Source organism: Ictalurus furcatus, chromosome 20 (genome assembly GCF_023375685.1).
Source record: "Ictalurus furcatus strain D&B chromosome 20, Billie_1.0, whole genome shotgun sequence".
In the NCBI taxonomy this organism is placed as follows: domain Eukaryota; kingdom Metazoa; phylum Chordata; class Actinopteri; order Siluriformes; family Ictaluridae; genus Ictalurus; species Ictalurus furcatus.
The window spans coordinates 6,388,712-6,412,802 of record NC_071274.1 but is presented as its reverse complement, the minus strand read 5'-3'; the positions used below and the strand labels follow the sequence as shown (position 1 = coordinate 6,412,802).

Sequence of the window (24,091 nt, the reverse complement as noted above, 5' to 3'; positions counted from 1 at the left end):
GTGGCTGTTTTTTTTTATTATTATTATTTAGGGCATCTTTTAATTTTAAATCAGCTTTACAAAGTTAGAATTAATTTTTAATTGGGATGAATTAAAAACAAAAAACCTGCTATTAAATACCTTCATGTTACTATATAATCCATTCTGGAAATGAATCACTTACTGGAGCTTGAAACTTCAGCCAAATTGTAATTATAATAAAAACATTTAGCGAGAAATGAATTCTAAATAAATACATAATTCAGCCCTTTAATATTATAATAATGCTAAAAACATATCGATTGATACATATCTAGGTCTTTAGATACTGCCATTTTTTTTTTATTAAGAAGTCCACTGTGAGAAACATACTTTGCAAGTGTACCTTTAATTTGAAGGATTATAAGTCCATTGAATTTTTTTTTTTTTTTTTTTTTTTTTTTTTTTTTTTGCAGTTCCTCCCCCTCATTACTTTAGGATATTTTAATGGGGTGTCTGAAATATATCATGGGTTATATTCACCCAATTGTTTAAGACTTTGTTACATTCGTTATAAAAACTAGTAGAGGCAGAATGGGCATTTCGTCTGAAGCTATATTATTAATGTAATTATTTAGATTTTAGCCCCATGGTTTTGTTACATGTCTTCATTCTGTTTTGATTATATATATATATATATATATATATATATATATATATATATATATATATATATATATATATATATATATATATATATAATTTTATTTTTTTTTATTTTAGGCCTCAGCAGTTGCTCTTGTGTTATAAAGGGAACAATAATGTGGTTTTGGATTCAGGTGTTTTTTTTTTTTTTGTTTTTTTTTTTTACGTCTTTACTTGGGTTTCATAAATGCATTATTGTATAAGGGTTATTTGTGAAGATAAATATGGCTAGAGCATATTCTTTAAAGTAATAAAAATAAATCTCATCTCACCTGGTGGAATTTATTTATTTATTTTATACAGTCCAAAATGGCTCCAACTCTAAATATTCATTAGAGAGATACAAACATGTTTTGTTCAGACTTAATCCATACATTATTTGCTAAAATTTAGTTTGAATTGAATTTTTTCTTTTATGTTGCTCTTGTCAGATCTGAGTTATTAAAAATGTCCAGTGTATTACTACTTTAGCACTCTGAACAAACAGCCATTATCGTTCATTTTTTATTTCAAATACACAGGTTGTTCACAATTGATACTTTTAACAATGTTTTAGCTAATTCCTTCCTACATCTTGGCCCATCCGTGAGCAGCTACATTGCAGATCATCTGGACTAAGAAGAATATCACACACTGTGTATTACAGTCAATCTCTACACCAAAGAACAATGTTGAAACTGTGAGCTGTGTTTTTAGCTTAATAGTGACCTAATGAAATGGTCCAAACAATAAAATCAAAGTCTTATTTCCAGAAAGCTAGTTGGACAGTCCTTGTGCAGTGAAATATTGACTAGAAATTTCTTAAAACACACTCATGCAGCCATACTTATATTGTAAATATTTTTTTTAACTTTGTATTTGTCTGTTATGTGTGTGGCGGTCTGAGAAGGCCAGTCGAATGCGTCCGAGTCACTGTGTCTGAATTCTAGCAAAGGGTCGACAAAGTTTTGAGCAAAATATACCTGTAACATGCTTTGATACACCAATTTTAAGAAGCAATGAATATATTTCAGAAAAATGATGTGGAAATGTATTTATTAATTTTTGAATCTTGCCTAGGCTGTCTTCCTGCAAACATAAAGTTGGGTATGGAGTCAGTTTAACAAACGTGGTTAAGGACATGCAAAGTAAGAGTGATCAGGGTATAAAGTAAAATGCTAAACAAGCTTTAAAATTTGGTGTAGTTTCTGAGATTAGTATTAACTAAAGTAGATGGTGTTCCTCTTATACAATAGTGTGTTGCCAACAATTACAATTTTTAACTGATGAATAAACAACTCAATGCTTTTTTATCAGTTCACAGTAAATGTTAACATGTTTAATTTCACGTTTAATGTTACAGAGACTTGTTAATGTTTGTGAGACTTGAGTTTTCAGGATAGAGGAGTTCGCATTTTCTAGTTTCTCTGTAACATGACAAGCTGTGGTCTTTTGTTTCATTATCTTCAAGAGAGAGATAAAACATAGGCTGGTGAGGGAACGACTGTTTATAGTTGCTGTAAGTGATAACAGGAACTAACCCCTATGACAGAAACTACTGACTTTTACAAAGTCAACAGGTTTTTGTTCTGTTTATTGAAAGTATAGTTTGCAGAACTAAATATAATAGAAAATATTAAAACGTCATTGGTCGCACTCCTTAGGGATAAAGTTCATAAACTTGTATAACACATGCTTTAGCCCTTAATGACAACTGATTTAATCCTACATAAACATTTGGGCTTAGTCCAGTAGAAATCAGTTGATATAAAGACTTGTTAAAATAAAGCTTACTTTAAAGACACTGTCAGTGTAAAGGCTGCTTTTGTCAAGGTGATGTCATGACATGAAAATTGATGTAGTATTTGATCAAAGCTTACATTAAATACTTCAATGTCTTTAAAGTAGGGTTGTTGTTTTTTTGTTTGTTTTGGGTTTTTTTTTTTTTTTTTAGGTTTTTATGAATACCTATAGCAATCCATGACTAAATGAAACTTGGTTTGATGTTTGAGCAAGTAAGCAAGTGAAGTATATAAGTAAAGTAAAGTAAGTAAGTGAAGTAAACAAATACCATAAGTACACTAAGACTGTTGCCATGGTGTTCCAAATGAAGTTAGTCCTGAGTGTGTCAGCAAAAATATGTAAGTGAAGTAAGTAAGAGAATTAAACCCTTAAGTCAAAAGGAAATGACTGTACACATTTAAAATACAATCACCTAGCATTACTGAATGCTCACTGGTTTGTTGTTGATGTGACATCAGCATTCAGTCATTTTCAGTATGCGCTTTATCCTTGTTAGGGTCATTGTGGCTCCGGAGCCACAGTTTACTATATGGTGTCTCACACACTCATTCACACCTAGGGGCAATTTAGAGGTGCCAATTTATCTACTACCACTGTTTAAGGAGATGAGAGGAAACCAATGTGGCGAACATGAAAAACTCCACGCCTCAGGGCTGAACTGAGAACCCAAAAATAAATAGATAAATAACACCACATGAGAATAAAGTATCTTGCAGGGATGATGTTAACTCATTTAAATATCCAGCAACACTGTAGAGCTTGATAATTTTACCAACATAACACACAACATCTGGTCACTGTAGTGTTGAGTGCTCATTGTAATGTTTCTTTCTTCCTTTCTTTCTCTACCGGATCATACAGCAGTGTCCAGGGATTTTGTGATGCATTAAAACAAAGTTCTCAGAAGCAAATATCAGAAATGCTAGTTCATGTGTGGGTGTTTATTTGTGCTTTGTTCCTTTAGCACAGTTGGACTTCAAGAACTGCCAATCTAAATATTAGTATTAGAACTGAGTTCAGGATTAATCTCTTACTGAAGTTCTGTTTGATGCACTTAAATGTTTTTATTGATTTTAAATTAATTAAATGATTATAAATATATTATTATATATGCTGTGGACCTTTTACACCATTTGCACCCCCGATCCTTTAGCGTCACATTTTGACTATTGATTTCTGACAATCTGCCCTCTGGCCTTCTTCGTAGCCATGTAGGTAATGGGTCAAGGTCTGTGTTCCACACGGACTACTTCTCCTTGTTTATCAGCCCACATATTACGTGATCCAAATGACCAGCAAACAGTCAACATGGATATCACACACAAGATTCCAAACCACAAATTAAACCAAGTGGACAGGTTTTTACAAAGTGACTTTTGTTTTCAATCTTACAAGTTCTAATTAATCCGAGTCCCTTTCACCTTTATAACATTTATTGTAAATTGTCTCTGATTTGTCTAGGAAATTTGAGAGGAAAAATTCCATCAACATGATGAAGATAGATCTATTTCCTCTGGTGCTAAGGTTATGAGTAACATTTTTGGGATACATAAGGAAGCAGATGGGTAATACAAATGATCTTTGTTAAAATATTTTTTAAATTACTTCTCCACCCCCTCGTACCCCTTTGTATTTATTTAATTTTTATTATTATAATTACTTTTTTATTTTCTTCAATTTTCTAATCTTGGGCAGTGCTGTTTTAGCTATACTTTCATGTAAATTGATTGTTCCCTTCTTTCTATTTTCTGCTAATAAAAATATTAATCAGAATATATATATATATTATATATGTATATGGAAAATATGTATCTACTATGATTTATTTAAGATTTGTCAAATGAGCATAAACTGCAACTAAATCGCTGCTGAGATATGATGAAGTGTGTGACACATACCCACCCACACACACACAGAGACAAACAGACAGACAGACAGACTGGTGAGGGAATGACTGTTTATCGCAGTTGTCTCTCGGATGTTCTACAACATTAAATATAACTATATACCATTAAAATACCTGACATATTGTGCATTAAGAAATTAAACATTGTAATCTTTGCCTAACTGTAAGATCTGTCGTGTGTTATTCCTTATATAACAGCAGCTCAGTCGGCAGTTGGCAATCTGCAAGACAAATCATATTATATTAATGTGCTCATTCGATGTCATCTTTACTACACTAATAGCAAATTCACAGGAACATGTACAATTAAAAGGAAAATTTGCTGTTATTTAACAAAAAAAAAAGAACATACAAGGGTGAGTCAAATGAAAACTTTAAAAGTGAACAGAAACATTATGTTATAATTGTCACTGCAAAAGTAAACAGGTCCACTGTTCTCAATAGCCCCTTCTACTGCTACCCTAAACCTGATACACATTTGTAACACGTATTAGCAAAAAAACTAAAAATAAATCAAACAAATTAAGGTTGTTGATGCCGTGTTTATTTATTTATTTATTTATTAGCATTTATGGAAGGCATCTCCGGTGTCTTTGTGTTCATTCAGCCATAATAGCATTAGTGAGGTCAGGCACTGATGTTGGGGGTGGAGGTGATGCCTGGTGAGCAGTCTGCATTCCAATTCTTCCCAAAGGTGTTCAGTAGGGTTGAGGTCAGGGCAACCTTGGCAAACCCAGTCTTCACAGAGCTTGCTTTGTGCACATTGTCATGCTGGAACAGGTTTGGGCCTCTTAGCTCCAGGGAAGGGAAATTGTAATGCTACAGCATTCAAAAACTTTTTATACGATTGTGTGCTTCCAACTTTGTGGCAACAGTTTGGGGAAGAACCATATTTGGGTGTGACGGTCAGGTGTCCGCATACTTTTGGCTGTATATTGTAGCTTAGGTGAAAACTATTGAGATTATACAGCTGTATGTGTTGCTAAGTGTTTTATCTTGATCAGGATCGGAGTAAATCCAGAGCCTATCCAGGGAACTCTGGGCATAAAAGGGAAATACCTGTAAGGAATAAAATGATAAGGATGTGTGATGTGGCCAAACATGAAGCAGAGTTACTTTTACCATCCAAGAGTTGGTTATTTTCCTTTAACAGCATATCCTGAAGTGTTTTATTCCTCTTACACACAACAATTTGCTAACAGTTGCAATCTTTTATTAATTACAGTACAAGAAGTGATACTTTTGATCTATTTACTCTGTAGTTATATTTAATGTTGTGATACATCTGTGAAACAAGTTAGTTCCTGTTATCCCTTATGTTATAGCAGCTATAAAACATTAATTCCCTTACCAGCATCTCCTTTTTTTCCCTCTTGAAGTTAAGACAGATTGTCAAGTTACCAAGAAACCTCCACCGTGAAGATATTTCCTATTTCTGAAAATTTACTGACTGACACAAAGTGCTGACACTGGAGACTCCATCCAGAAACTTTTTTTTTTTTCTGAAAGCATCACCATATAAATGATTAGACGTGTTTCTTTGTTAAACACATAATTTATTATCCATCTTTTATAATTAATTAGATTATGTGGTGTGTCTGCCATACAAGTCCCTGTGAATTAGTTGCTACTATAGAAATGATAACGTATTAAAATGAGCACATTCATTTAAACCTGATTTGAATTACAGCCAGGACTACTATGCTTTCTGACCAATCATAGTCGAGAATTCAACAGCGCTGTGAAATAATACCTATAAAATTAAAGTGCAGACCATTTACCATGTACCATGTACCACAAATGACTTATAATGACAACATATGTAAATATTACAGAGTAGGTACTTTGTGAATCCTGATATTGTGACAAAGACAACTGAGTGGATCAGATTGGTGGCGATGATAAATTGACAAATGACATCACTCTTTAAGCTTTAAATTGATTACATAAGGACTCATATCACCAAGAGTTAGGGAAAAGGTCAATGAACTGATAACTGGTTCTGGGTTTAAAATATATATATTTTACTATATATATATATATATAGTACTTTCTATATATAGAAGGTATTTGTCCTTTTCTTTTTCAACTTCAAAAAAGTTCAAGATCCAAAATGATTATTGCTGTATATTATTATGGCTGTATCTTTGGATTCAAGAGAAAATAAGTGAATAGAACCAGTTTTTGTGTCCATCTTAAGTTAAGGTAAAATGAAAACTCTAGTATATCTGGCTTGTAAGACTGATTGAAAAATTGTGAGCAGCAGTAACAATTTGACTCCATTACTTCACTTGATTGTAAAAACAAAAAACAAAATGTTGACGACAACAACAACAACAACAACAAACCGTCAAAGCTGTTCTTTTCCCATATTCTCCTATTTCTGGTTCCTTACAGTTAGAAGAAGTCTCATAAAAAATATTTTAAAAGGTCTTTCAGTTAATTAGATTTGATTTTTTAAATTAATTAATGAAAAGTAATTAATAATTACTACATATTTAAACACAGGGATCGTTAAATGCCATGCAAATGCACATAAATGCACAATAAATATTATTAACCATGTTATGTGATTTTAATTTCTTTGTAAGTATATAAAGGACACCATGCACACAAACCCATAGCTGAATGAATTATTTCAGGATTATTTTTAATGTGTAAATTTAAGTTAATTTTGAGAAAGTAATCACTTCAATTGGCTCAGCAACATCTCTTCTTCCTGTTTATACATGTTAAGCTACTGTATGTTTGGCACTCACTGAGTTAATTTTATAGAAATAAATTACATTTAATAATGGTAACAGCAGACAAAGTAGATCAGGGAAACCTTTAGCTCAGCAATTAAAGCAATGTATGAGATTAGCTACAGTGTAACTGATAAATGTTTGATAAGATACTCAACCTCAGCGATGGCTTCTGTGGCTTACTGAGATAATGCCAGACCAAAGGTTTAACACTTTATCACACTGTCACACACACACACACACACACACACACACACACACAGAGAGGCTACATTTTTGTGGTCTACTGAAGCTTTGATTAAGATTACATTTTGTTCTGTTTTTTTGTGTGTGTGTTTTTTTTTTTTGTTGTTGTTGCTTTTTTGACAAACCTAGTCCAAAATAACTACTTAAAGAATATTTCTTCTTAGCCAACCCAATATCAGTGTTTTCTGTATGTCATGGTATCTGAATTTTTCTATTTTTAAAGAAGGCATTCATTGTAAACTCTCACAGAACACCCTTATAGCTGATCCCTGAAATGGCCTTTCAGAACTTTTAACACATCTTTGATGATCACACTTACACCCAGGCCTTCACATGTGAATCCCTCATTACATGATAAAACAAAAAGGGCTGAAGGTGGAGTTAATAGCTCTGGTCACTCGTTCACTCAGCATGTCGCTGGAGACAGCTGGCTCGATGGCCCCATCAATAAAAGATCAATCGGCTGAATTGGTCTTGTAGCACGTAGGCTTGACAAAAGAAACAAGCACCCTGAGCCTGAGATGCTAAATAGCTCCTGCAGACCAAAAACAGGACTGTCATTGTATTTCACATACATAAATTCAGTCCATTTGTACACATGAAAATTTGCATCTTGAAAACTTGTCTGGTAAGCAATGTACAAGTAAACCGGATCTCGAAACACTCTTATCATGTCATATTATATCACAATTACAGTTTGGGAATTAAAAAAAAAAAAAAAAATGTCATCACAACTCTGCAAAGCACTAAGGACACACATCATGTCTATAAAGATTTCCTGAACACAGCTGATTTTTACTTTACATCTGTAGGTTGATTAATTTCACTGCCACAAAGGACAGCACTACTGATCCGGGCTGTAGATACAATGCTGTAGATTCACAATGCATTATATAATATGTTAATATGCAGTAACAAAAAAAAAATGCAAGCATACAATGTATTTTAATTGAATAAAAACATGGTGTGTAGTGTTTATCCAGATACACACATGCTTCAAAATCCATGTCTGGTGGACACCAAAAGTGTCCCCTTAAACCATTTTGCCACAGCATACAGAAAATGTGTGTAATGCACTGATGGTAACAGTGTGTACCATGGCAATTGCGACATTCCTCCTTTATGGCTTTGAGCTGGACCCAATGCCCTTTTCAAATGCAATCTAAAATGAGAAAGCACCCGAGTTTTCGACCTGATTAGGAAGAAAACAAAGAAGGATAGAGAAAAAGACAGTAACAGGGGATGAACTCCAAAAGTCAAGATTTGCTCAGGGACAACCAGATAAAATGTTAGGGTTGCTAATTAGTTTAACAAAATATCCACTCTGTAAAAAATTTAAGTATTTGTCACTATGATACAATATATGAGAAAAGGTATATGAACACCTCACAATCAGACACCTATGCAGGTCTCCCCAAAACTGTTACCATAAATTTAAAAGCACACAAATGACTAGAATATCTTTGTATGCTGTTACTTTAAGATTTCCCTTCACTGGAACTAAGAGGCCCAAACCTGTTCCAGCGTGACAATGCCCCTGTGCACAAAGCAAGCTCCATTAGGACATGGTTTGTCAAGGATGGTGTGGAAGAACTCGAGTGGCCTGCACAGAGCCCAGACCTCAACCCCACTGAACCCCTTTGAGATCAACTGGAAAGCAGGCTGTGCTCCAGGTCTTCTCACCCAACATCATTGCCCAACCTCACAAATGCTCTTGTGGCTGAATGGGCAGAAATTCGCAGAGCCACATCTACTAATAAATGCCACATTTACTAGTAAATGTACTAGAAAGCGATGCCAAAAGAGTGGAGTCTGTTAGAGCAGCAATGGGGGACCAGCTTTGTAATGGAATGGTCAACAAGCACACATGGGTGTGATGGTCAGGAGTCGACATATTTTTGACCATGTAGTGTATGTCATATATCAGTGTTAATTAAACATGATCAAATTCACAATCATGATGTAAAACAACAGATGTTATCCACTGTGGCTTGCATTTAAAACAAAAGCATTCAAATCCTATTAATGTGTGCTTCAGCCTGACAAATAATATTTTGTGCTGAAATAGTGCATTGGACATGCAGCTTCCTCAGAAAGACAGAAAATACATTAATTCTTTCTTTTATGCAGACAAAAAAAAGCCTTTCCCACAAATGTCTGAAAGGATATTTTCATTCTTCTAACTGCGCATCTAACCCAATATTCTAAGAAATCTTCAGCGTTTTTACTGCCTCAAGAATGAACTCACTCACAGTATCTGTATCAAAAAGGTATCAAAAGATAGGACACTAATGAGTTTAAGATCCTAACACATCCTCACAGCACTTTTTAGCTTCTATTGACTGCTTACACTCAGAATGTGGCCATTGTACCCAGCTCCTCCAATGGATTATCGTGAGGGGCGGGAGGGTTGAGGTCCAGCTCCACGAAGACACTTTCACACCCTTCATTCTACTCCCTCCCCCTTCCTAGATCCTTATAAAATGGCCACATTTGCCTCAAGTTCCTCAGTCCCTTCCAGACCTGCATCTTCAACAGGTAAGTTGAGGAAAACCTTTTGTCCAAGAGATCCTGAGAAAGGGCCTTGGCTGCTTTCAATAGGATGTTTGAATTGTGAAATAGTGATAGGTTGTACTGCTTTTAGCAAAAGCTTAAATACTCACAGGTCTGAGACTTAGCTTTAGAGTGAATGGGAATTCATGTTTAGGCATATAGAACACAGTATGTGATTTTGATTGTTTTTGGTTCTTACTATAAATTGAATCTCTGTCTCAGGAACATATACTTTGTATGAATGAAGGAACAAATTAATTACTTAATGCATACAAATTTGCCCACCAAATTAGACTACTTTCTTGCTTATTTGGCCTATATAGGTTTGTTTTTTGTTATTGTAGTAAATGTAATTTCGCACTTATATAACTTCTCAACGCTTCAAACCTTGACCGTTTTTCTTATTTTTTTCTTTCTCCTTATAGATCCATCATGAAGTTTGTGGCTCTAGTTCTAGCCGTTCTGCTGGCTGCAGGTAAATAATTTTACATAGCACAGTACAAACTTTGCATACTTCTTTTCAGCAAAATGAACAAATTCTTACTAAAATGACTGTCCAGGTTGCCAGGCACGATTCCTGCAGGCTGACGCTCCATCTCAGTATGAGCACATTAGAGCTTCGGTGGTGACCTACCTTGGCCAGGTTAAGGACACAGCACAGAAAGCTATTGCCCATCTCGATGATGCTGAGTTCAAGGATTACAAGTAAGAAATCAAGCTAGCATTCATCATTCAGTGAACATTTATCCTTGTTCACAACTTAGCAATTGATTATATATTGATCATCGTTTTTCAGTTTTGTTTTTTCTGCTCTTTCCTGCACAGGGCACGCCTCACTCAGGGCCTGGACAACATCGAGACTGTGCTCAAGTCTGCCTCTGAATCCCTTGCCCCAGTCCGTGAGGGGCTCGGACCCCAGATTGTTGATGCCCTTTCTGGTGTTCGTGAGAGGGTTTCCCATGATCTGGAGGAACTGCGCAAGGAGCTGGAGCCTAAGCGTGAGGAGCTGCGCCAGGTTGTGAAGAAACATCTTGATGAGTACCGCGAGAAGCTGGAACCTGTGCTGAAGGAGTACTCTGAGAAGAACCGCAAGCAGGTTGAAGAGTTCAAGGCCAAGTTTGAGCCTGTAATCAAGGAGCTGCAGGAGAAGATCCAGGTTAATGTGGAGGAGACCAAGTCCAAGCTGACCCCCATTGTGGAAACCATTCGCAACAAGTTGACCAAGGGCCTTGAAGAGCTGAAGACCACATTTGGACCCCATGCCCAGGAGTACAGGGAGCAAATTGAAGGTGTCTTTACTGAACTGCGCCACAAGTATGAATCTGGGGAGCTGCAGGAGAAGCTCAAGAATTTGGGTGATGAGCTTAGGCCCCAGCTGCAGGGTATCTACAACACCATTGAGAAGGCTATCAAGGCATAAACGCTCTCCTTCAATTTTTTTTTTTGCCCACAGTGCAGTCTTAAAGGCTTAAATCTTTATTTCCCTACATTGTTATCATCAGCTGGACCAGTAAGGCCTGAAATCACACAGAGTCTCTTCAAGACTTCTGCACTTTCCATTCACCACATGGGTTGATGCAAAAGCTAGAGCTATGCTTTCTGTCTTACAACATGTCATTCCATTGAATCTGCTGAATGAAGCACATGCTAAAGTAAACATTTTTGTGTAGCATTGTTAAATGCTTGAAGTAATGTTTTGCTGTGCTTCTATTTTGTCAAAAACTGCTAAAAGAATAGCTCAATAAAATAAAACGTTTCATATTCATTTTTGTTATGTCTCATGAAATTATGAGATTTATTTTTTATGATTTAAGCTTATTACCTAATATATTCTAAATCAGTTCAGTGTCATTTAAAACAAGTGATTAAACAATTAGGTACTGTAAACAAATGCACATACTATAATCACTGAAATATCACTTATATTACTGAATATTTTTGTTCAGCTCAAACAAATATTAAGACCACCATTCATTTCTGAGACATTAATAAAACTAAAGAATGATATGTTTTACATAAATCCACAAGAATCCACAAGAAAGCAATACTTATGGGGTTGACTACTTAGTCTATTAGGATAATAAAATCAACTAGAATAAATACTGATTGGTCTTTTGTAATAAACAGAAGGACATGGGATGAAATCCAAAAACATAGATGTCAATAACTGACAAAAACATAGTTGTATTTTTTCTTTAAATTTTTTAAATAAATAAATAAATAAATAATAACAACAACAATAACAATTATTATTATTATTTATTATTATTAGGCATGGTGACGTAGTGGTTAGCACGTTTACCTGGGGGTTCGATTCCCACAGCCGATCTGTGTGCACGAGCTTGCATGTTATCCCTTTGATTTGGTGGTTTCCTCTGGGTACTCCGGTTCCTCCCCCAGTCCACACACATGTGTTGTAGGCTGATTGGCATCTCTAAATTGTCAATAATGTGAAAGTGTGTGTGATTATGCCCTGTGATGGGTTGGCACCCCATCCGTGGTGTCCCCCACCATGTGCCCTGAGTCCCCTGGAATAGGCTAAAGGTTTCCCACAGCCATGTGTAGGATAAGCGTTACAGAAAATGGATGGATAATAATAATAATAATAATAATAATAATAATAATAATAATAACATCCATCATCCAACCATCTTCTATACCGCTTATCTTTCCTTCAGGGTCATGGGGAAATCTGGAGCCTATCCCAGGGAACATCAGGTACAAGGTGGGGTACACCCTGGACAGGGTGCCAATATAATAATAACAACAACAGAAAAATATATGGCAGTCATATATCACACATCAATGTTATTTAAAAATAATCAAATTTGCAAACCACTCCATGATGTACAATTACAGATATTATGTATTGTGGTTTGTGTTTAAAACAGAAGCACTCCAATCCAAATTATGTGTGCTTTCAACTGTCAAATAGTATTTTGTTCATTGGTGCCAGTGAATCAGACATGCAACTTCATCAAAAGGACAGTAAATATGTTAATTCTTTCTGTAATAAGACACAAAAGACACAAAATGAAGCACTGCAGGCAATATCTTTTCCCATAATTGTCTGATTAGAGTACATTCTGCCAAATGGGTTTCTAGCCCATAGGTTCCAAACCCTGGTCCTGGAGTACCCCTTGTCCTGCACATTTTAGTGCTTTCCCTGTTTCCAAAACACCTTATTCAATTAATCAGCTCTTCTCGAATTGAAGTGGGTTTGATAGAGCAGAGAAAACACTAAAATGTGCACAGCAGGGGATTCTCTAGGACCTAGGTTGGAATCCTATGGTCTAGCCCAATATTACACAACATTTTCAGCATATTTTTTTACAGCATCGAGTTTATTGCACCGTGAAAGTACTCATTCCCTTTTGCTATCGACATCAAATATACATAAAAAGCTAGGTCACTGATGAGTTTAAGATTCGGACATGTCCTCAAAGCACTTTTTAGCCTCTACTGACCCCCCTACACTGGTGACCATTGTACCCAGCTCTTCAAACGGATCATTTGGGGCAGGAGGGTTGAGGTCCACCTACATGGAGGTACTTTCACAACCTCCATTCTGCTTCCTCCCCCTCACCAGGGCCCTATAAAATAGTCACCTCTGCTTTAAGTTCGCCAGTCTCTTCCAGACCACCATCAACAGGTAAGCTGAGGACAACATTTTGCTGGAGATCACTGGGAAGAGCATTGGTTGTTTTAAATAGGATGATTAAACTGTTAAATAGAGTTAAGTTGAACTGTTTTTGTTGAAAGATTAAATGCTCACGGGTCTTGAGGCTGTACCTTAGGGTGAATGCGAATAGCTATATAGAACCTTACTTATGTGATTTTAATAAGATCTTTATATCTTTGTGTAAGATCTTCATATCTCCATATTTGTGTAAATGTAATGTGCATCAGTGTGCATATACCCTGTTAACATACATTATTTCATTGATAAGTATAGATTTGCATGGGAAATTAGATTAATTTCGGCATAATATTAATGATTAAGGCAGTTTCATGTCTTGCTTATGTATTCTATATGATGTATTTTCAGTTTTTGCCACTGTAGTTAATGAAATTACTTACAAAACTTAAAAAGAAAATAGGTTCCTCATACAGTTGACATTTTCTTTGGCTTGTCTTCTTATAGATCCGTCATGAAGTTTGTGGCTCTGGCTCTAGCCGTTCTGCTGGCTGCAGGTAAACACTGTTTCTTAGCACATTACAATCTTTGCATACTGCTTACAAGCCAAATGAACAAGCAAATTCTTACACAAATTTATTGTCCAGGTTGCCAAGGTGATTTATGGCAGGCTGATGCTCCAACTCAGTATGAGCACATCAGAGCTGGGGTGGTGACTTACCTAACCCAGCTTAAGGTGTCAGCACATAAAGCTATCGACAGTCTTGATGATGCTGAGTTCAAGGATTACAAGTAAGAGATAAAGCTTGAATGATAAATCATTCGGTGAACATTGGCCTTTGCTCAACACTTATCAGCTGCAGACATATTATTCAGTATTTTCCATTTTGACCAAAAGTTATTGGACAGATAATTAACCTGTCATGTTTTTTCTTCTTCTCTTTCCTGCACAGGGCACGCCTCACTCAGGGCATAGACAAAATTGAGGAGTCCCTCAAGTCTGTTAGTGAGTCCCTTGCACCAGTCCGTGAGGGGATCGGACCCCAGATTGTTGACTTCATTTTTAGTGCCCGTGAGCAGATTTCCAAAGATCTGGAGGAGCTGCGCACGGAGCTTGAGCCTAAGTATGCGGAGCTGCGCGAGGTTGTGAAGAAGCATCTCGATGAATACCATACATTATTGGAGCCCGCACTTAAGGAGTACTCTGAGCAGAACCAGAAGGTGGTGGATGAGTTCAAGGCCAAGTTTGAGCCTGTAGTCAAGGATCTGCAGGAGAAGATCAAGGTTAATTTTGAAGAGACCAAATCCAAGCTGACCCCCATTGTGGAAATCATTCGTGACAAGTTGACCAAGATCCTGGAGGAGCTGAAGACCAAATATGGACCCCATGTCCAGGAGTACAGGGAGCAGATTGAAGGTGTCGTTGACAGTCTGCGTAAAAAGTATGAATCTGGGGAGCTGCAGGAGAAGCTCAAGAATTTGGGTGAAGAGATCAGGCCCCACCTGCAGGGTATCTACACCGCCATTGACAAGGTTTTCAAGGAGTAACCACTCTTGTGTACCTTATTTTTGCCCACAGTGCAATCTTAAAAGCTTCCATCTTAATTGCCCTAGATCCTGTTAACATCAGTTGTCTCCTGGTCTCTTCAGGACCTCTCCACTTTCCATTCACCACATGGGCTGATGCAAAAACTGGAGTTTTCTTTCTGTCTATGTTCTGTCTTCCAGAATGCCATTCCTTTTAATCTACTGTAGTAAGCACATGCTAATGTAAACATTTTTGTGTAACATTCTTAAATGCTTTTGCTGTGCTAAAAGAATGGCTCAATAAAATACAAACTGTTTCATGTTAATTTCCTCATGCCTCATGTGTTGTATTTTAAAATGAGTTAGCTTTGCCTCCTACTCAATTATTATTACAATCACTCAATATGAACTACATCAGTTCAGTGGCGTTTAAAACTATTCATTAACAACTACATACAGTACGTAATGCACATGTACCACTGAAATATCACTTATTTTACTGACCATAATTAATTATTTAGACTCTGATGATAAAACTGATCAACTAAAAGGTTTACATATTTACACAAGCATCCACGAGAAAGCAACATTCATGGCACTGAGTAATCAGATAATTAGGATAATAAATCAACAAGAACTGACAAACCCTGCTTTTTTGTTAGTGAGCTGTTTCTATTAGTATTAGATGGATTAGTCAACCACACACATTGCCTCAGGCAAAGCCATGTCAACACTAACCCATAATCTTGCACCATGAACATGTTATTCAGCCTTCAATTTTATGCTAAAGCCTCTTCAATTGATCATCACCTCCTTAAAAGCAGAAGGTCGCTGATGCTTAAATTTGCAATTAGAATAATGTAATTGTTTGGCATGTACATTTACATTTAGCAGATAATTTGATCAAAAGCAACAAATAAATGAGGTAGAATACAGTCCATTCATTATCACAGATCCTTAACCTGTGAGTTGGCTTTGCAATAACTGCTATGCTCTTTTTAATCGTTTTAGTCACAGATATGTCACCACATATTAATTATGAGGGTGCCAATACAAGTCCCTGTGAATATATATATATTTTTTTACTACAGAAATGAAAACATATTAGAATGAGCTCATTAATATACTGTAAACCTATGATTTTAAATACAGCCAGCACTATTGTCAGAGCTGTTGTTATAGAAAATTAATCAAAACCTTCTGACTAATAAGATGACAAACTTCAGTAAACCTGTAGTACAACATCTGATGAATATTCATGTCCATTTTGAGTGAAATTGCACTTTAGGTTTTGATAACTGATGAAATTAGACAGTTCATGGTCATGGATTCTTGTATGACCATATGTAGGACATTATTACCTGATCCATTTTTTCAGTCTGACAGGCCCTTCAGGCAACCTAGAGGTCAGTTTATTTAGGACAATGCTAAGGGCAAAGTTCAGATCCATGGCATCAGAGAGCACCCTTGTTTCCTTGTTTTACATTTCCACCAGGGAGTCATGCTAAAAATGCAATTAGCTGTGTGTCGAGTGCTGCCAGTGGTTTTCAGGGACGTTTGATCAATTGGCACCAAGACTTATGTCTACAGATGGTGCCCTGTCTTCACTCAATATTCTAAGGCAATATATTTGTAATTAATCTGTATCTGATCTCTGGTATGTTGTCTCAAAGGAGCAGTATGACGTCAGTGAACGAGGTGTTGAATTAAGTTTGAATTAGCATCTCAGAGCATATAAAAGGCAGCCATCTGAGCTTGATTCAGATTGGCTGGTTCGGTGCCACATACAGGCTCCCTTATTCTGAAGCAAATTCTAGCAAAATCTGGATTTCATTGGAAACACAAGAAGTAACCAGATTTGAAACTGTAGTCATTTACATAGAAGTCCTGATGAATGGTAATTTGCTATCTACTTTGTTAATATTTTGATTAATACCAAAAGTTGTTGCTTGTTTTCGCTGTGTTAGACATATGTGCAATATGTTCCTATTTGATCACATCTTGTTTTATCTTCTTTCCTAGTCTCTAAACTCATGCAGACCTGTTCAATGGGCTCACCTTGCCTTCCAGAGGACACTGACCCATGTGCCAAAGCCCCTCAGGTCACAAGGATCAAAGTTCAGCTGGAAACATATAGGCTTTGGCAACAGTTTGACCAGCTTGGCACTGAGATGATAGTTACAAAAGCTGGGAGGTTGGAACAAACATTTAATCATTACAGGGAACTGCATGTACACGTACAACACTACAAATACTGTTTATAAAACATGATGTATTTGTGGGACAGTCTGGGAGAATTCATTTGATGTCGCTGTGGATGGATTTGTGTAAACAGTCAAAAAAGACGAGAAAATGGGTTCTGGCCAAAAGAGACCTCATATTTAAGAACGCATAAATACATTCCACTAAAATTAAGTGGAAATGCTTTTTTAAATGTAAATCTTTTAATCTACTTTTTAAGATCACATTGAGTAAGGAGCCAGTTGGTACCACAAACACAGTGGTTAAAACAGCCAGCCTATCTATGAATATATAAAAATCTAGATAGAGAAATTCACATAATCCTAATCAATGCAGACTGTATTCCAATAGCGGCTGTCAAAATGTCCTTGATGTTTCTGCTCTGCAGTCGGAATGAAATTTTTAAATAGAGTTTTCTCACTTTGAAATGATAGAAATTTACTTTGTGATTGAGGTGTATACAAAACAGGAAAATAGGAACTATATATAGTCAAAAATGTCAAAACACAGCCTGTTCCTTGTGTCAGGATGGAACTGGGGAAAAAAAGGATATAAGTATTCTCCTTCTTCAGCATTTAAACCTGTACAAAAAGACCTTAATCTACTTGAATTGGTTGCATTGGGAGAATTCAAATAAATTTTAAGGGACATGAAATCTTGCCTCATTAGTAAGTGTTGCTGAGTTCTTCACCATATTTTTTTTATGGTGCTATGTTAATTGTATATATTTGCTCAGACTGTTTGCTTGTTGAAACCTATTATTCCAGGTTTCTCTTGAAAAAAGAGACATTTAATCTGATTAAATCTGACATTTACCTGATTAAATAAAGGTTTTTTTTTTTTTTTGGGGGGGGGGGGGGGGGGTTCTTTCTATGTGTTTACTACAGGACTGTGAGTTCAAGGATCCTTCTGGTACCTTTAAGGTTTCTTTATCTTGTCACCTTGGAGAAAGAACCCTAAAACATATGGTTTCCCTTCCATCAGAAGGGAATTATCAGAAGCCATCACAAGAACACCTGAGGAACTATTAAGTAGGCAAGTGGTTTCTAACATGAATATGCTCCTGTGTGTTCCAAAAGGAGGATGTTTCCTACATTTCAAGTGCACATCACAGACATGGACCCTGCAGCAGAGTACGTCCTCCTCATGGACTTCATTCCAGTGGATGACAAGAGATACAGGTACGAGATTCTCATAGATGATAATGTTCTTTCATTGTCTCTCTGGAGGAACACTTAACTGTTCTGTGTAGAACTATATACAACAGTGTCTCAGAAAGGGAAGTGTGATTCATCCTATAATGCCATTAAGATAATTAAAATCTGGAGGTGGGAACTGATGTGAATTTGTGTGAATTTCCTAGTGTTGGGTCTAAGTAGAGACCAAGTCCTTAACTAATTGAGTCCGAGCCAAGTCCAGAGAGTAATTAAACTGAAAAAAGATTTGAAATCGCAATTGTAAACTTAACACTGAGCTGTAAAATTAATATTTTAACCTTCACAAACAAATGGCAACATAAATGTAACAAAAAAATACCACTATTACATCTTGCCATTGCCATTTAATATTTTTATTTCATGTCATCAGCACCTCATCTAGTTTCCTATCAACAAACGGTTTCAAAGGAAAAAATGGATGTAGAGATATATGTAGAACTTTTATTATATTACAAGTGTATGAAAATACAAATGAACCTGTTTCATTATTGTATTACACTATATTGTGTCCGTTCGAGTTAATATTTCAATGATTTGATGCCTCGCCCCCACAGTTATATCGGCTGAGAGAGACAGAGTAGAGTTACATTTAGCAGCATGTCATAACAAGAAGCTTCATGCTTTATTACGGCTTTTAATCTGTCTATGAATGACAACAAACTCATTTCTGAACACAGCTCTGTTCTTGTATCTTTTTTTTTTCCATTTTCCATTTTAATTCCTTAAATGAAAAAAATCCTATCAGCAGGGTTTGTGATATTTACTACGTTAAGAAGTACATTTAACATTTTACGTGAAATTCGAGACTGTAATCACCAAATGCTAATGTTTAGGGGTGGGCGATATGACTACAGTCTTATTTCACGATAACAATACGTTTTCTCAGGTAGGTCTATCAGTAGTATTCAAGTAAGAAATACTATGGAAATTAAATAAAGTAATTAAATATAAAATAAAATAGGCCACTGTATGATATATACAGCGATTCTTATTAAATTTATTGAAGTTATTCAGACAAATGAGTGAGTGAGTGATTTTCTCTTTTGTTGTTTGATGAACATTAATGACACAGACAACAGCAGGTTTATTAGACTGCGGTCATTAAGACCTAACGCACAGATCCAATATACTGTATTGACACACCTCCAATTTTCCCTAACTGTTTACATTCACTTAAGACATTACTGCCTATGTTGGCACTTTTTGAATTTTGACATGATGTGTGTGTATTTATTTGACCATCCGAGTGTAATAAGCTGCTAAAGAGAACTCAATTCGGTACTTGCACGATGAGGCGGCTTTCGAGTGTGTGCGCACAGAAAGCCCCCTGTTCAGGCAGGAAAAATTAATCTCTTGTTATCTTAAATTTATGTTGTTATTTATTTTTTATCTTTCTTTTCATGTTACACATGACGCATACTCAACTGTACTCGGAAAATTTTCTGATTCCAAAATTTCCGAGTCCGTGCCAAGTTAGAGTACAAATTTACCCAAGTGTGTGACAAGTCCGAGTTCGTTCATAATTGGACTCAAGTTCATACAAATGAGTGCAAAAGGTTTTTTCATGAAGACATTGAAATTTAATTTATCCCAACAAGTCATTTAATTTGTTAGTTTTCACACATGTGCCTTCATTATCACAAAAATGACCATGGTACAAGCATATGTTGAGATATTATTAGTGAAAAATTCTCTCTCTCTTCTGAATGTGATATAAATATTGTTGAATAACATTTTTAACTGCATCCAGCCTCTTTTGAATCCTCTGAGCATCTTTTAGATTTTCTCAGCTGTATTTATCCAGAACTCTGATGTGTTATGTGAAAAGTGACTGTTTTTAATCCCACTCCTGAAGGAATTCTGACCAGGATCCACAGAAAGTTTGACCTATCCTGCCTGCTCCCAGAGTTTATTATTTTGATTTGCACCTGCCCACAATATTTACTAATGAACTTAGTCCATTATATTTCCCAAACAATCAATTTTACTATCAACTGTATGATATCAGGATAATATTTTACTGTTATTTCTATCTTATTACTAGACAATTCAAAGACCTGTATGACTGAATTCAACATATTGGGATAACCAATCTCTTGTAACAACTAATCATCAGGCTGGACTGAAAATAGTTCAATTGACATTGAGATGATATTGCGGTGTTTGTTTTTGCAGGTACGCCTTCCATAGCTCTTCATGGCTCATGGCGGGTCGTGGAGATGTTGCAATCCCAGGAAGAGTGCACTTTCACCCAGATTCGCCAGCATGCGGGTCGCAGTGGATGAAACAAACCGTCTCATTTGACCGTCTCAAACTTACCAACAACCTTCTGGATGATAACGGCCATGTAGGTTGCATACTAGAAATTCAAAACAACGTTATGTGTATGTAAATGTGCATTAGCTAAGTGTACATATGTATTTGGATTGTGCAGATCATCCTGAACTCCATGCACCGGTATCAGCCCCGGCTGCATGTAGTGCTCGTGGACCAAAGTACGGATAGTCAACGCTCAGCTCATCGCAACTTCTGCACTTTTTCCTTCCCAGAAACACGATTCATTGCAGTCACCGCCTACCAGAACCACCGGGTAACTAAAAGCCCATTTAGTCCTTGTATTAATGTTTGCCTTGGCCGTGTATCAAATCTGAATAGGGCTTCGATGTAATTGATAGGGGCAGGAAATAAAATGCCTCACATCTCAGCCCTGTTGAATTATCAAATCTGATTGGTGAGAAGGTGTTATTATTATATTATACACTATCTGTATCAAACAGCTCTTGACAGTAGTGATGGCTGCAAAGCAAATTACAGATTTATATTAATGATGTTTCTGTAGTACCAGTTAATTCACTCGTGTAGCAACTGCGGCACATAATTTAATCTCCGCATGAGACTAATGATAAACAGATTAGAAAATATGTTGTTAGTTAACAAAGAAAATGCATAATTTTGGGTGAATACTGTAGATTTTACAGTAATTTACTTGCAGTATCAATCAATATCATACATAGTATAAAATAACACAACACATTTTATTGATGCAGGATACAGCTGAGCTGAAGGGTCTTCCAATCAAGGCAGTTTGGTGGTACTGGGATTTGAACATGTGACCTTCTTATCAATGACTTGAAGCCATAAGCATTGAGCCACCACAGCTAGCTCAACTAGTATACAAAGTGTACTGGGTTATGTGTCATTTTATACAACATTACAAGATTTTATATCAGGGGTGGGCAATCTTATCCGGAAAGGGCCAGTGTGGGAAGCAGAAGCCACACCTGAATCTATTGAAAGCCAAGATCAACTGATTAAACAGGTGGAATCAGGTGTGCCTCCTGCTTGGTTGGAATGAAAACCTGCACCCACACCGGCCCTTTCCGGATAAGATTGCCCACCCCTGTTTTATACAGTACTTTACTGTTAATATGTTTTAATTTGAACATGTTTACTGTAAATTTTACAGTACTGTACTGGCAACCAAAATTGCCAGTAAAATTTTTTAATTTACAGCAATTTTTTTTTACAGTGTTGATATGCTGAAGATTCCATAAAGACATTTATGGAAGGAGTCTCCAGTGTGAGTGCTTTATTAAACTAAAAACAGTAAGGGGTAAAGCCACAGGACAAGCTATGACAAGCTGCATTATTAATGTGAGGGAACAACTGCATATAACTGTTATAATGTAAGTGATAACAAGAACTATACATGTCACGCCGATGTTCCACACCATTAAATGTAGCTATAAACAGATAGAAATACGATGTAACATTCTTTAATAGATCAAATTATTTAGTTGTTGTGATATGAGAGGAATAAACCACTTGCACTGTCATTGGTAGATCATCAAATGCATTCAAATAGTAAACATTTTAAATTAAATTAAGTGAAATGCAGCGTCAGGTACTTTTATAATCAATGATGGCTTTTACTTTTATGTGAGTCATTATATTTAAGTAGCAGTACTTTTATTGAGGAAGGTTTTGGGCAACTCTACTGCTTGGCCGGGATGGAGCAGGAAACATTGTTCATGGTACAAATGTAATATGGCCATGCATTTTTTTGCGACATCATATGTCGCAAAAAAACTGTACTTAACACTGTCCGCCTGTAATTGTCACCTTAGATGGATGGTAATATTCAGGTCTGAATGGGGCCTAACAAGTTTCTGACCACAAAAGACTAGAAAAGATTAGAAGCAAAAACATGTTTTGTTTATTTTCTTCATTGGTGTATGACTTTCTCCTCTTTAGATCACACAGCTGAAGATAGCCAGCAATCCTTTTGCTAAAGGCTTCCGCACTACAGATGCTAATAACTGGTAGGTCGTTTTTCCAATGCAGAACCAAAAAAACTCTCATGCTCATGTTTAGACTATTGTCAAGTTAATGTATTCCTCTTTCCTAATCCATAATTAACCTTTAATTGGTGAAATGTTGTAAATGTGTATATGCTTACTTATCTTTATTTCTGGTTATCTGTCATACCAGAGACTAATGCAGTTGAAACAGGTCAGAGCAAAGACCTAAAGCCTAGTCTGCAGTCACACAAGTTGCATTGTGATATAATCTAAAGTGGCACTATGTTTCTTGGACAGGTCTGCAGAAGGGACCAAGTCTCACCTCTCTCATTCCTTTTTGCCCTTGCACCCTCAAGAGAGCACCCAGCACCCAGGCACTTCTTCTAAGAAGCAGAGGACAACAGAAAAACAGCATGTAAACCGTGAGGCCTGTCCATTTCTCCAGAGTTCCATGTGACTAAATCCTATTACAATAAGAGCAGTATTAAATCTAATCATATATGGGAAGGTGTGATGCGGCCCAACATGAAGATAACTATGTTCTTAAAACAATATGTCCCAAAGTGTTTTATTCCTCATATACCACATCAATTTGCCAACAATTACATTTTTTAAATTAACAACAGAAAAATGTCATTTTAAAAAATCTGTTTATAGTTAAATTTAATGTTGTGACACGGCTGCAAAAAGTTAGTTCCTCTTATTACTTATATTATAAACCATCATTCCCTCACCAGCCTCTCTCTTCACTTTCTCTTGAAGTTAATAACATGTTGTCATGTTATAAAAAAAAAAAAGAATAAGTAAAGCCTCTGTCCTGAAGACCCTCCCTTGTCAGAAAATTTAGTGACTGTTAAAAAGAGCTGACACTGGAGACTCCTTCCATAAATGCTAAATAAACTGTCATTCACAGAGGGAGCGGCCAGTACCACTGAGAGGAAGAAGAGGGGGAGACATGCTCATGTCCACACTGCTCCTATTGTCCCTCTGTTTAACTGTCAGTGGGAGGATGGTCTTCGGAGACCAGAAAGAAGACATCTTGACTGAAGAAAAGTCAGTGTGTTTATGTTGAACTTACATTTGACTGTTTTCTTGTAAAGCCGTCTTATAATCTCCTAATAGTGCATGATGTGTGTTATGAGAAGTGTTTTGTTTGCCTGTGTAACGCTATAAACTCTCCATCGCTTTCACGATTGTCTCTCACAATGACTTACAATAAACTGCTGGTATTTTCCTCTGAATCAATCAACATTGTGTTTTGTAACACATTTGTG

General features: G+C 36.3%; 3 protein-coding genes across 5 annotated transcripts; all 3 read left to right on the top strand.

The window, feature by feature from the left end:
* Nucleotides 1-9,921: 9,921 nt before the first annotated feature.
* LOC128624199 (apolipoprotein A-I-2-like) lies at nucleotides 9,922-11,653 on the top strand. The gene is made up of 3 exons (XM_053651654.1): nucleotides 9,922-10,369; nucleotides 10,455-10,599; nucleotides 10,720-11,653. The coding sequence occupies exons 1-3, from the start codon at nucleotides 10,327-10,329 to the stop codon at nucleotides 11,312-11,314; spliced, it is 783 nt and encodes a 260-aa protein (XP_053507629.1). The 5' UTR covers nucleotides 9,922-10,326; the 3' UTR covers nucleotides 11,315-11,653.
* Nucleotides 11,654-13,483: 1,830 nt separating this feature from the next.
* Nucleotides 13,484-15,384, top strand: LOC128624198 (apolipoprotein A-I-1). The gene is made up of 4 exons (XM_053651653.1): nucleotides 13,484-13,546; nucleotides 14,039-14,088; nucleotides 14,179-14,323; nucleotides 14,485-15,384. The coding sequence occupies exons 2-4, from the start codon at nucleotides 14,046-14,048 to the stop codon at nucleotides 15,077-15,079; spliced, it is 783 nt and encodes a 260-aa protein (XP_053507628.1). The 5' UTR covers nucleotides 13,484-13,546; nucleotides 14,039-14,045; the 3' UTR covers nucleotides 15,080-15,384.
* A 1,033-nt stretch (nucleotides 15,385-16,417) lies between these two features.
* LOC128624536 (T-box transcription factor TBX1-A) lies at nucleotides 16,418-24,058 on the top strand. 3 transcript variants are annotated; one of them, XM_053652284.1, is made up of 8 exons: nucleotides 16,418-16,955; nucleotides 17,081-17,252; nucleotides 18,379-18,480; nucleotides 20,692-20,863; nucleotides 20,951-21,106; nucleotides 22,771-22,838; nucleotides 23,115-23,232; nucleotides 23,731-24,058. In XM_053652284.1, exons 1-8 carry the CDS (start codon nucleotides 16,949-16,951, stop codon nucleotides 23,887-23,889), a joined length of 954 nt encoding a protein of 317 aa, XP_053508259.1. In that variant the 5' UTR covers nucleotides 16,418-16,948; the 3' UTR covers nucleotides 23,890-24,058. The 3 variants fall into 3 exon arrangements, with proteins under 3 accessions (XP_053508259.1, XP_053508260.1, XP_053508261.1); XM_053652285.1 differs by having other exon boundaries at nucleotides 16,420-16,955; nucleotides 23,115-23,239; XM_053652286.1 differs by lacking the exons at nucleotides 16,418-16,955; nucleotides 17,081-17,252 and having other exon boundaries at nucleotides 18,182-18,480.
* The last annotated feature ends 33 nt before the right edge of the window (nucleotides 24,059-24,091 follow it).

Excerpts from the sequence above, each read along its gene's own strand:
- LOC128624199 (XM_053651654.1), top strand. The coding sequence starts at position 10,327 with ATGAAGTTTGTGGCTCTAGTTCTAGCCGTTCTGCTGGCTGCAG. Across the intron at positions 10,370-10,454 it reads AGCCGTTCTGCTGGCTGCAG|GTTGCCAGGCACGATTCCTG; the intron begins GTAAATAATTTT and ends ATGACTGTCCAG. Across the intron at positions 10,600-10,719 it reads GCTGAGTTCAAGGATTACAA|GGCACGCCTCACTCAGGGCC; the intron begins GTAAGAAATCAA and ends TTTCCTGCACAG.
- LOC128624536 (XM_053652284.1), top strand. Across the intron at positions 20,864-20,950 it reads TTCTGGATGATAACGGCCAT|ATCATCCTGAACTCCATGCA; the intron begins GTAGGTTGCATA and ends TGGATTGTGCAG. Across the intron at positions 21,107-22,770 it reads CCGCCTACCAGAACCACCGG|ATCACACAGCTGAAGATAGC; the intron begins GTAACTAAAAGC and ends TCTCCTCTTTAG.
- LOC128624198 (XM_053651653.1), top strand. The coding sequence starts at position 14,046 with ATGAAGTTTGTGGCTCTGGCTCTAGCCGTTCTGCTGGCTGCAG. Across the intron at positions 14,089-14,178 it reads AGCCGTTCTGCTGGCTGCAG|GTTGCCAAGGTGATTTATGG; the intron begins GTAAACACTGTT and ends TTTATTGTCCAG. Across the intron at positions 14,324-14,484 it reads GCTGAGTTCAAGGATTACAA|GGCACGCCTCACTCAGGGCA; the intron begins GTAAGAGATAAA and ends TTTCCTGCACAG.